Consider the following 12,703-nt stretch of genomic DNA (forward strand, 5'->3'; position numbering starts at 1 on the left):
TTGTGGACATTGGGGTGTGGACAGTGTGGCGTGGACAGAGGGTGTGGACAGTGTGGTGTGGAAATTTGAGTGAGCACAGTGTGGCGTGGACAGAGGGTGTGGACGGTGTGGTGTGGTCTGTGGCGTGTGCACAGTGTGGTGTGGACAGTGGATTGCAGACAGTGAGGTGTCGACAGTGTTGTGTAGAACGTGGGCTGTCGACAATAGGGTGTGGTCATTGTGTAGTGGACAGTGGGGTGTGGACAGTGATTTGTAGACAATGAGATGTAGACAGTGGCGTGTAGGCAGTAGGCTGTAGACAGTAGGGTGTGATCATTTTGTAGTGGACAGAGGGGTGTCTTTGGGGTGTGTCCAGTGTGGTATGCATATTGGGATATGAACAGTGTCTTGGGAACTGTGGGATGAGGGCAGTAGGTGTAGACATTTGGATGTGGGCAGCAGCATGTGGACAGTGGGGTGTTCACAGTGGGGTGTGGACAGTGGGGTGTGGGCAGTGGGGTGTGAACAATGGAGTATGGAAATTGGGGAGTGCACAATGGGCTGTGGACACTGGGGTGAAGACAGCATGGTTTGGACTGTGAGGTGTGCGCAGCGGGGCATGGACAGTGGGGTGTAGACAGTGTGTTGTGGGCAGTGGGGTATGGACAGTGGGGTGTCGACACTGCGGGGTGATGAATGGGGTTTGGACAGTTGGATGTTTACACTGTGGTGTGGACAGTGGGGTGTGGACAGAACAGTGTTGACACTGGGTGTGATCATTGGGGTGTGGACAGTTTGGTGGACAGTGGGTTGTGAACAGTAGGTTGTGGACAGTGCAGTGTGCACTGTGGGGTGTGGAGAGTGGGATATGGACAGTGCGGCGTGGACAGTGGGGCGAGGACTGTGGATTGTGGGCAGGGTGGTGTGGACTGAGCGGTGTGGACAGTGCAGTGTGGACAGTGGCAGTGAACAGTGTGGTGTGGACAGTGTGCTGTGGACATTGCAGTGTGGACAATGACTTGTGGACAGTGGGTCCTGAACAATACTGTGTGGAACAGTGGGATTTGGACAATAGGATGTGGACAGTGGGGTGTATACAGTGGGGTGTAGACTGTGGGATGTGGACAATGGGGTGTTGTCAGTGGGGTGTGGGCAGTGGGGTGTGGACTGTGGGATGTGGACAGTGGGGTGTTGACAGTGGGGTGTGGACAGTGGGCTGTGGACAGTGGGGTGTTGACAGTGGGTTGTGGACAGTGGATTATGGACAGTGGGTTGTGGACAGTAGATTATGGACAGTGGGTTGTGGACAGTGGATTATGGACAGTGGGTTGTGGACAGTGGATTATGGACAGTGGGTTGTGGACAGTAGATTATGGACAGTGGGTTGGGGACAGTGCTGTTTTGAAATTGGGATCTGGATAGTGGGGTGTGGACTATGGGGTATCACTGCAGCCTTGTTTGCCAGATTCTGTCAAAGGACTACTCATCTGAAATGTTCAGCGTGTTCCGATACTATCTGTAATTGCTGATGTTGTTCCTCATCTCAAATTGAGCCTTATGTTTTCTCCGTCAAGCAGTTGTTGCTTCTGCTCTTTCTCCCCCATCCCCCCTGTAGAATAGAGGCAAATAAACAAGAAAGCCGCGCTAGTTATAATCAATAAAATAAGATAAATTTAATGAGAGAGTAAGACAAGGCCCCTCTGTCTTGTAACTTTAACTGGCTGTAAACGCAGTTGTGCCGACACCTGCTGTGAGAGATTCTCCTTCCCATCCTGTTATTAGAATTCCCACTGTTTGCAATGACCATTAGCAAGGGATTCCCAGCTCAGTTACTGTTACACACACGTTTAGCGGGCCCACTGGGCTTAGCAATTCTTCGCATGGCGTAACTTCACAGCTAGAGGCCCGAACTGAAGCAGCTTGGATTAGCTAATCTCCGTGCTGATCATGCATTTTTAATTAATTCTCGGGATGTGTGCGTGGTTGCCAAAGTCGGTATTTTTTGCCTACCCCTAGTTGACCTGAGAAGGTGGTGGTGGGCCGTTTTCTTGAACCGATGCCCTCCCTGTGGTCAAGGTGCTTCCACAGTGCTGTTAGGTACGGAGTTACAGGATTTTAACTTAGCCACGATGAAGGAGCAGCAGTATATGTCCAAGTCAGGATGGTGTGTGATTTGGAGGAGAAAGTAGTGGTGTACCCCGGCACCTTCTGCCCTTGTATTTCTAGGTGGTGGAGGTCGTGGATTTGGGAGCTGCTGCCCAAAAAGTCTTGGCGAGCTGAACATTCAGTCACAATGGGATTTCAGGACTAAATTTGTTTCTAGCAACCGCCTTAGGACAATCATTCAAGTTAGGGCACTAATGTTGGGTTTGGTGCCGACTTCATCCTTTTTTAGAAAGACATGGGTGAAAAGTTCACTGGACAGTCAAGGATACAGAAACTACATAGTGATCCGTTTATTAAACACCCGGCCAAGTTCATGATGTTATTGGTATTGATCTTCTAGTAATCTATTTATGTCGTCAGAAATTGCACTGGAAAACTGTGGCCTCCACCCCCACACCGAGAGGCCCACGCAGCTCAGCAGTGTCCTTCTAAAGCCAGAAAGAAGCACCAGTGGCAGAATTTCACCCATTGTCGCTTTAAGACTAAACATTTATATCAAAGATCCGAAGGTCATTGAAATACAAAGGATGAAGGTGTATGTGTGAGTTTATCCTTCAGTAGCTGATCCATACGAACCAGAAAATGTCCAGGTCTGTGTTGTCTTGGGAAGAGTGAAGTAAGAGAAAAAGTTAGTAAATCGGGAGAGCTCATTAAGCGCCTTCACCGTAGACCAGAGAAGATCTTGGTGGGAGAGAGGGAGGGATATTAGAAGATCCAGTGCTCGTAAGCTGAGCATGGACATTTCAGTAATGGATCCTGATATCAGGAAGTTTAGCTTCAGATGAAGAGTTAAAATGACATGAAATTGACCCCTGGACAGAATGGTGGGCGAAAAATTCTGGACTCGTTAGAAAATAAGCAATTGTAAGCTAAAACATGACGGTGACTTCAGGGTCATTCTGGATGGATGAACTACGCCGGGTCGAATAGCCTTCCTCATCCGTAATTATAGTGTAATCTTTTCAGTCTATTATTACAATCCAGCCAACCGCGATGCATGTCCTTAATGGATATGAGGTGAGGGGAAATTATTTATAAGTGTGCTATACATAGGGAAATAGCGCCTCGTATTACTGCAGTTTTCACATGAAGCATCCCGAGTTGGGCGATTTGTGGAAAGATTACTTCTGCGTCGCAACTGTGCCAAAGGACATTAGCAAGCAACTACTAACAGTTGATTTATTGCTCGTCATGGGAATTTATAAAGAACACCAACTCGTGGCACCTCTAGCATTCAATGTTCAACTCCCTAAAGCATAAGCGAATGTTAATACTACGCGGCAGTTCATTGGTAATCCACCAAGGGTCTGCTACCTATACCTGTCTCTCACGGCTGCTGAAAGACTGTTAACTTGAATGAAGTCAGTCGGTCCTAATGCTTTGAAAATATAGGGGTACAAAGAAAATTAAAAATGTATATTTTAAACTCAGCGTCGCCATTGAAACATATGACAAAAGCCTACAAAATGCTTGTATTCGATTTGTGCGGGTTGGCTCCTTGCTGGAAACAAATTAACCAATTCCAGATATTTTGGACCAATTGTGCAATGTTTTCCCATCTATGCATAAAACCATAAATGAGATGTTTGGATAACAGTTGTGGTCACGTTTATTAAGATTCTTTTCAACACAATGAACAAAGTAACTGGATAAATGGGGTTGCAATTTAAGGGACTGACACATTGATGTTTACTGGATTCCTTCAGAAGATATACCGTCTGTGCCGTGGCTGCTGTACATCAACAGCTTGGGTATTTTCTTTAGATGAACCCGGAGAGTAGTGGTGAACGGTTGTTTTTCGGCCTGGAGCGAGGTGTACAGTGGTGTTCCCCGGTGGTCGGTACTAGGACCACTGCTTTTCTTGATATAAATTAATGACTTGGACTTGGGTGTACAGGGCACAATTTCAATATTTGCAGATGACACAAAACTTGGGAGGGTGGTGAACAGTGAGGAGGATAGTGATGGACTTCAAGAGGACATAGACAGGCTGGTGGAATGGGCGGACACATGGCAGATGAAATTTAAGGCAGAAACGTGTGAAGTGATAAGTTTTGGTAGGAAGAACGATGAAAGAGAATATTAACTAAAGGGTGCAATTCTAAAATGGGTTCAGGAACAGAGAGATCTGGGGGTATATGTGCACAATTCGTTAAAGTTGGCAGGGCAGGTTGAGAAAGTGGTTAAAAAAGCATAACGGATCCTAGGCTTTATAATAGAGGCATAGAGTACAAAAGCAAGGAAGTTATGATGAACCTTTATAAAACATTGTTTCGGCTACAACTGGAGTATGGTGCCCAGTTTTGGGCACCGCAGTTTAGGGAGGATGTGAAGGCCTTAGAGAGGATGCAGAAGGGATTTACTAGAATGATTCCAGGGATGAGGGACTTCAGTTACGTGGATAGAATGGAGAAGCTGGGGTTGTTTGCCTTAGGGCAGAGAAAGTTGAAAGGGGATTTGATAGAAGTGTTCAAAATCATGAAGGGTCCAGACAGAGTAGATAGAGAGAAACTTTTCCCATTGGCGAAAGGTTCAAGAACCAGAGGACTTAGATGTAAGGTGATTGGCAAAAGAACCAAAGGCGACATGAGGAAAAACTTCTTTACACAGCGAATGGTTATGATCTGGAATGAACTGCCTGAGAGGGCAGTGGAGGCAGATTCATTTGTGGCTCTCAAAAGGGAATTGGATAAGTGCCTGCACGGACTCGTTAGGCCGAATTGCCTTCTTCCGTGCTGTAACTGTTCTATGATTCTATAAACCCGGTGAAAAGAAAGACAAGGTGACCCATTCGCTGTCGCATCGGAGAGCGAGAAGGAGAATCAACAACTGTAGCTTTTTCAATTCCTGTTGGTATTTGCAATATATTCGCCTTGAGATAGAAATCGCTCGGGAATCGGGTTTGTTTCTTCTCGTGCCTTGTGATGCCTCATTTGACCCTGGGACAGTTATATATAAACTGACCCAGGTTCGACTCAGATACCCGTGTGAGTAAATCTGCGATGAGCACTGAGATAATATTCATTATCGATTTGCTCACCTTAAAGGTAACACGTACTCGACTGGACGCAGTTTACTCAGCTGCACGCAGTTACTTCATTTCATTCCAAGTTGTTATCAATATTAAAACAACACTACATCAAATGAGATCAATTTAATATATTAGACATTTTCAACAGTATATATGAAGCAGCATTGGCTGATTTGAAACTCACAAAACCGTATGTGCTCGGCGATGTTAGCTTTTGCACTCTATACTCGATTAACGATTATGTAGTTGGAGTATTAAATGTATAACTTGGATGGCATTAGTCGAAGGCGATGGGACCCACGTCATTACGCGGCAGATAAATCTGTGTATACAGATCATTCACATTAAGATGTCGATTCGTACTCTGTTATCTTCTTTCCACGGTTAGTTGATGGTTTTTACTTCCGGATAACACTTTGTAGCCGCTGACTTACGGTTGCACTATACTTCTACTGAGACGATAATGTCAGTTTTTGTGTTGCGATACACTGGGTCTATTCTATCTTACAAACGTTCTAACCTTAAAACAAAATACCCCAACTTAAACACCTTAAATTGTCAAAACTACAGGAATTTCTTAGACACTCGGCTCAATCCATAAAGTCTTCACCAAGTTGCTGGTTTCAACTAAAGCAGAATATATCCATCCAGAAATGTTAGTTATTGGACTAATTTAATCTCTGCAAATCTCATCATGACTGTACATAATGTAAGCAGCCTTCATATAATTGTTAATAAAGCTCTCTTAAAGATTTATGCCTAGGAATATTTTGATGGTGGGAAAAAGTTATGAAAACCCGCCTTTATCTTTTGTATACAATTTCATGCATAACTGAAGTACATTTCAACTTGCTTACGTATCAGTATCACATAAAAATTAACTACAACTTAGCGGGCCTGCAATAATTTTTTCCACAGCTGATGGAGCAGCGTTTGGCGATATCCAGGAGGGATAATTGGTTATTGATCCTGTCGATAGAAGAAGGGTGAAGAATTATGAGATTGTTGTTAATCATTGATTTCATCTGAAGCAAAATCTGAAATAAGAACAGAAAATGCTGGAGAAGCTCAGCAAGTCAGTCAGCATCTTCTTTCAATTTAGTATACTGTATTCGCTGCTCACAGTGTGGTTCCCTCTACATTGGGGAGACCAAACGCAGATTGGGTGATCGCTTCGCTGAACACCTCCGTTCAGTCCGCAAGCGTGACGCTGGCCTGCCGGTCGCTTGCCATTTTAATTCCTCGTCCCACTCCCACTCTGACCTCTTACGCTGTTCCAATGAAGCTAAACGATAAGCTGGAGGAACAGCATCTCATCTTTTGTTTAGGCACTTTACAACTTTCCGGACTCAACAATTGATTTTAATATCTTCAGATCGTAACCACTGCTTCCATTTTTTTTGGACAGCAGCTGCTGGTAATGGTTCTGCTGTTGCCATATACAGCTCTCCTAGACCCATCTTTTGTTTCTTTACTTGTCCCATTACCACCCTCCTTGCCTTGCACCATCATCCCTTTTGTCACTAAATCACTCTTGCCCTCTACTCTCTTACAGACCCCTTTTGTTCTTTCCTCCCCTCCCTCCCTCCCCCCTTTCCCTGGCTCTGTACTTGCTTAAAAATAGTTAACTCTTTAACATCTGACGAAACGTTAACTATATTTCTTTTCGACCTGAAACGTTAACTCTGTTTCTTTCTGAAAAGATGCTGCCTGACTTGCTGAGCTTCTCCAGCATTTTCTGTATTGATTTCATGAACTGTTTGAATCTTCAGCCGCATTTGCCTTGTAAAGAATTGAAACTTTAAAAAAAGCTATTGATAGAGAAGCTCGTTCGGCAATCCCAATGTCATGCTCAGTAACTAGCAGACTGTCAGTTCTACATGTGTAGCCCATCCGCAGGACTTGTATCAATCTTAGTCATTTTGTACACATAAATATCGTTGTCCATAGATTTGTCAACAACCTTGCAGTTAAAATATTCAGGTAGAAGCAACTCATGGAAAGAGAGGCAGCCATTCTCTTTTCGAAATTCGGAAGCGAGGTAAATTGTAGTCCGTTGGTTGGCGAGATGACGCAATGTTTCTATTAGCGCGGGATAGGTATCTGAACGATAGACAATATCCGAACCCAGGATGAAGTCATAGTCGGCAGGAAAGTCAGTGTGGTCTTCACCCCAGGTCAGGGGACGGACCTTTAAACGGTGTCTGCAGACAGTGGGGATGTTGGTGGAGACATTGCTGTTGATTTGCTTCAGGATCGTTGGTTTATCTGTTATGGTAACATTTCCACCTGAAAAGAAGAAGAAAAAGTTATCCATCTCCATCCACGATTTGCCGTAGACAACGGTCAGATCCTACACGGTGATCATAGAGGCAAAAAGTAACGGTCTCCATAGCAGACGGCGGGTCTGTGAGCAAGTGTTGTCCCAGACAGTGAGAGACTCTAACAATCACTCGCAGGCAGGATTCTGATCCACAGAGCATGCCCCCAGAAGGCACTGACCAAAGGGGAGGGGTCAATCTGCTAAATGGGATCTCTATACAAGTTGGGTTGCCTGAAGCTTTCAGGGGATCCAACTAAAATTTTAGAAAGATTGGCGTTATATTCACAGATTTTAAGACACGGTGACAATTATGTATGAAAATCAAGGGGGAAGGCTAATTGGTTTGTGGGTAACAATATGGTTTATTGAACCACGGAATGCAAAGCATAATCTAATTAAGATTTAAGCAATAGTTACAGAGATAACGAGAAGATGATATTACCCGATCCTGTGAGAGGCGTGCAGATCTTGGCTCTTGTCCTTTCTCCTCACGCCACACCACTTGGCCTTTTGTCCCTACTTTTATACTCCTTTTCACCCACTGCCTGCATAGAAGGAGTGTTTTTCCTCACTTGCCATGATTATATATATTCTAACAGCATTACTTATATGTGCAGTTATGCCCCCTGATATCTTTATCATACGTTCTATCATGTATCGACGTCTGTCACCAGAAGCCGCTTAAATGCTCAGTATATCCTGAAACTTTATTGCCACCTGCTGACGCAGAACCAATAAAAACTTCCCCTTTATTTGTTGGCAGGCTTAGTTCCTTTCTTTTGGAGTCTAAATGCACTGTCTGGTGGCTGCGGTGTCAAACGCTACAACTTGCTGGTTAAATCTCTGCTCAGCGGATTATCTTTCACTGTAATGAGAGACTGTCACGCTGAACGAAGCCCGACTCTTTCACATTATGGTTTAATCGGTGATTAATCAAAGGAGCACAGTCCTAAAGGCAAAAGGTGTTTAAATATTTTTTTAATGTACTAACACCAGAACTAAGCATTACCGGATCAACGGCGTCTCAGTTCACGCGTAGACCAGAACTCTGAAAAGTAAATGTTTACAGTAGGGAGACTGAAATCCTCCCAAGCCATGTGTATCACAGGAAGTGCAGGGGGATGTAATCACACCATTCCTTACTCCCAGACATGGTTACACTCCTTTAGCGGTATAGACAGGTCTTTCCGTTATTACCCATTCATTTTCTTCTCGTCGGAAAAATTGTACTTTTTGGTTAATTTAACTTCTTAACTCACCTCGTAAGGCTGCTAATATTCCCACAATTCCAGTACCCGATCCCAGCTCAATGACTTTCCTCCCAGTAAAACTGATCTTCTCCTTCTCAAAGTACCGGCAAAGAGCAATCCCCTGAAAAGATGGAACACATGTACTTTAGGATTAACTCATTCAGAAAGTCATTTGAAAGCTCTTAGAACCTAACGCCTTGTTAATGAAGGTTCGGGTACAAACATTCCCTACAGAGATAAAGAAAGGCTCCTGGGGACCATTGTCATTCGGACACTCTCACCTACCTCCCAAAGGGTTCAGATCAGCACTGGTGAGCCTCTTCACAGCCCGCGTGTTCTTGCTCTCTCCTGCTGATGCAACGGGTCCCAGAAACATTAAAGGAAAATAACTTAAACAAAGGACGCATCTAATCTGCTGCACTACTGCCTCGCCCGCCCACAATATCTCTCAGTCCCACAGATCCCGTCATCCAACTATCCGGACTAATTGGCTGCACCAATGACTCAACGTGAAGATGCAGCCCTCCTTGTGGTACTGAGTCTCAAAGAACTGGTAGGTCCCAGGTTCCACTCCCGGTCTGTACTGAGTTAGTCACCGTCCTGATTACTACCCAGGGACTCATCATAAATTGTGCGTCTGTGTCTGGCTTCGCGCACGTAGAATGCCCATTTGGCCAGATACTGGGAGTGGCCGTGGAATAGCACAGGTCACCAACTCCAGGAGGTGAGGGGGAAATTAAAGGGTAGAAATATAAAACACCCCACCGACACCTGTGAGGGCAGGTTATTTAAGCACCATCACCGAGCCCCTAACTCTTATTAAAACCAAGGCTTGAGACCAGAGAAAAGTACACTGTAGCGTTTCAAATGTGTGAGAGAAATACACGTTCCGGCCAGCCACACAGCGGACTGTGTGCAAGATGAGCCAGATCAGTGATTTATTTACAAAGCTCATTTTTCTGAGAAAAGGAGGAAGATTGCAAACCCACTACAACTTGGAAAAGGGAAACATGCTGATTTTTTCCTGCTAATTACATACGATTCGATATGCTGCCTTTTCCTCTGTCCGACTAATACAGTGAACTTACAGCCTCCCAGACGTAAGCAGAAACGCCCAGGTTGGCGCCCAAAGTTCGATTGATCTTTAAACTGTATCCGCAGAACTCGAAGTTGCTCTGCCTGATGTAGCAGGTCGAAGAGTAATCCTTCTTCTTTGGGGCCTCGTCGCCGGAATGCTCCAGGCACAGGGATGTGGTCATCATTTCTAATATGCCTCTGGAATTCCCCTGATGCATCCTCAGTGACCTACAATGAGATACTTCCAGGCGCCGGATTGAAACAGCAACTTGCACTTATATAGCGACCCTCGCGTCCTTCGGACGCCCCAAAGCTCCTCACAGCCAATCATGTGTAATTACTGTTGTTATGCAATCAAGCATGGCAGTCAATTTTACGCACCGTCAGGTCCCGCTAACAGTCATGTGACAATTGATCAGATATTTAATATTGGACAGAACACTGGGAGAACTCCGCGGTTCCTTTCAAATAATCCTTTACGTCTGAAAAGAGAGCCCCTCGGTTTAACGTCCCAGGACCAACACAGGCAACACCGTCAACAACCTCTGTACTGCAATGGAGTGTTGATGGATTGTTTAAATTCTGTGCTCAGGTTCTGACTGAACTTGAGCCCACGACCATCAGCTCAGAGGCCAGAATTCTACCACTGAGCCAAAGTGGTAGAATTCTCCTTGTTAGAAACAGTACTACATTACAGCTGCAATTACACAATTAAATGCCTGTTTGGGGACTATTCCAAGCTTTGCTAATAATTGAAATCCTTGAAAAGCTAAGTGCCTCAATTTGTATCTGATTAGAAAGGCACATATATAGTTCAATTTTAAATCTTAGCGTGACTCTTGGACTGGAATGTATACATGAATATAACAATTGAAGGGACTCAACAAGGTCATTGTCGTCCATCTGGCGGTTCCTTATGTCTTGCATATATTATATCCCACTATACCTCTCATACCGCACTATCAACATTTTATTCAGGTACTTATCCACCTTTCTTTTGAAATTCTGATAAAATCAGCCCGCACTGTCGCCCTTGGGAAATTATACCACTCATTCACTCACCACCCTCTATCTAAAGTACTTAAATCTGAACTGTTTTTTCACCCTCCCCCTTGCAAGTTTCTATTCCTGCTCTCTTGTGGAATCTGTGACTATATTAAAAACATTGGCATTCATGTTGATCTTTAGGATCTTGAATACTCCAATAAGGTTCCATCTGAGCCTTTCCTTCAATACATCACAAGGTTAACTGTATCTTGCAAAGTCTCCAAATGCAAGGTCCTATTACGTTCTCCATGGGTTTGAGGGCCAGTTAAAGACATAAAATTCACATCCGCTTCTCCAGGGAGACAATGGCCACGTTTGTTTTCGGAATAATGGGGAGGTAGCACTGAATTTCACCTTAGACCCCTTGCTACATTTACCCCCGATACCTAAGCCCGGTATGGGCGATGGCAAATGGACAGCCGCAAAATTAAATTGATAAGGAATCAGGAGGTTAACAAAGGCGACTTGTGGGAGAAGAGCTAAGCCAACAATTGAACAGTTGCGACGATTTGAAGCCTAAATAATCCCAAACTGGCACGAATGTGATCTTCAACCTCACGCTGTTGATGCCTGTTCGCTGTAGCTGAAGTAATGACTTAATTACGGCCGGGACTACCGAGAGAGCTACTTTCACTTCTACAAACTCCAATCATCAGCCCGTGGACGAGGCTGCCGTAGTCACTCAAAAAGTGACCTGCAGGAGCACACCATGTTCACTTTGTATCAGACAGATCAGAGAGGAACATTTCCCCCCAGCACCAAATGTAGCGAATGAAGAGTGTGGGGCAAAGTAGCTCTCTCACCTAGAATGACAAGGGCAGCAGGTGCATGGGAGCAATACCACCTGCACGTTCCCCTCCAAGTCACACACCATCCCGACTTGGAAATATATAGCCCTTCCTTCAGCATCGCTGAGTCAAAATCCTGGAACTCCCATCCTAACAGCACTGTGGGAGAACCTTCACCACATAGACAGCAGCGGTTCAAGAAGGCGGCTCACCACCACCTTCTCAAGGGCGATTAGGGATGGGTAATAACTGCTGGCCTTGCCGGCGACGCCCACAACCTATGAATGAATGAAAAAAAAACAGGGAAGGTTTCGTTAGCAATAATGCACGCTGACACAGGTGGCTTTGGGAAATGGCAAGCTGCATAATACATATACAGTGAAGCGTGCCTGACCTATAGTCTGCAGGTTGTAGACTGGATGATTGGCTGTTGGATCGTTTGACGAATGTATTGAAACCCTACTGTTGACAACTGGGGATAATCCTGTTGCTCACATCCCATATTATCAGAAGATAGTAGAAGAACATTGATCGAGTATATTTTTGGGGGCCCCGAAACAGTGGCTCAGATGGCCGTACCGCTCTGGAATGGAGCAGAGAGAATGATGTATTCTATGCTATCATCACCATTCGAAGAGGCTTGATGATTTGTAGCAAAACTGGTTAATGGCAACAATTAGACATCGGTAACTAAGATGCAAGAATACAGAGGGAGACATGAGCAGGAAGGGAGAGAGAAAAGGGGGACCAGTTGGAAGCAGATTTTGCTTTCATAATGCTCCAAAACATTGCGTACGTAAATCATAGGACATCGAATACATTGAAACATTATACATAGCAGAACAAAGCTCTTAATTAAAGTTAATGTTGCGATACAGTTCTTTCTGTGAGAACAAAACAAAATAGAAAATTTTGTGTCCTAAATTTGATTACATTATTTCCCCAACCTCTCTGCCCGTGCACTGTGCTAACGTGTCCTCACTTTAATACTTCGCTGATGAAACATGAATCTAACCATTGCTCACGGGCTTCTTTATTGGGT

At 44.6% G+C, this 12,703-nt stretch overlaps 1 protein-coding gene across 1 annotated transcript; it reads right to left on the minus strand.

The window, feature by feature from the left end:
• Nucleotides 1-7,052: 7,052 nt before the first annotated feature.
• LOC137326605 (EEF1A lysine methyltransferase 3-like) lies at nt 7,053-10,008 on the minus strand. The gene is made up of 3 exons (XM_067991871.1): nt 9,838-10,008; nt 8,759-8,870; nt 7,053-7,465 (listed from the first exon to the last, which is right to left on the minus strand). Exons 1-3 carry the CDS (start codon nt 10,006-10,008, stop codon nt 7,053-7,055), a joined length of 696 nt encoding a protein of 231 aa, XP_067847972.1.
• Nucleotides 10,009-12,703: the final 2,695 nt, after the last annotated feature.

The sequence above is a fragment of the Heptranchias perlo genome, chromosome 10 (genome assembly GCF_035084215.1).
Source record: "Heptranchias perlo isolate sHepPer1 chromosome 10, sHepPer1.hap1, whole genome shotgun sequence".
Taxonomy (NCBI): domain Eukaryota; kingdom Metazoa; phylum Chordata; class Chondrichthyes; order Hexanchiformes; family Hexanchidae; genus Heptranchias; species Heptranchias perlo.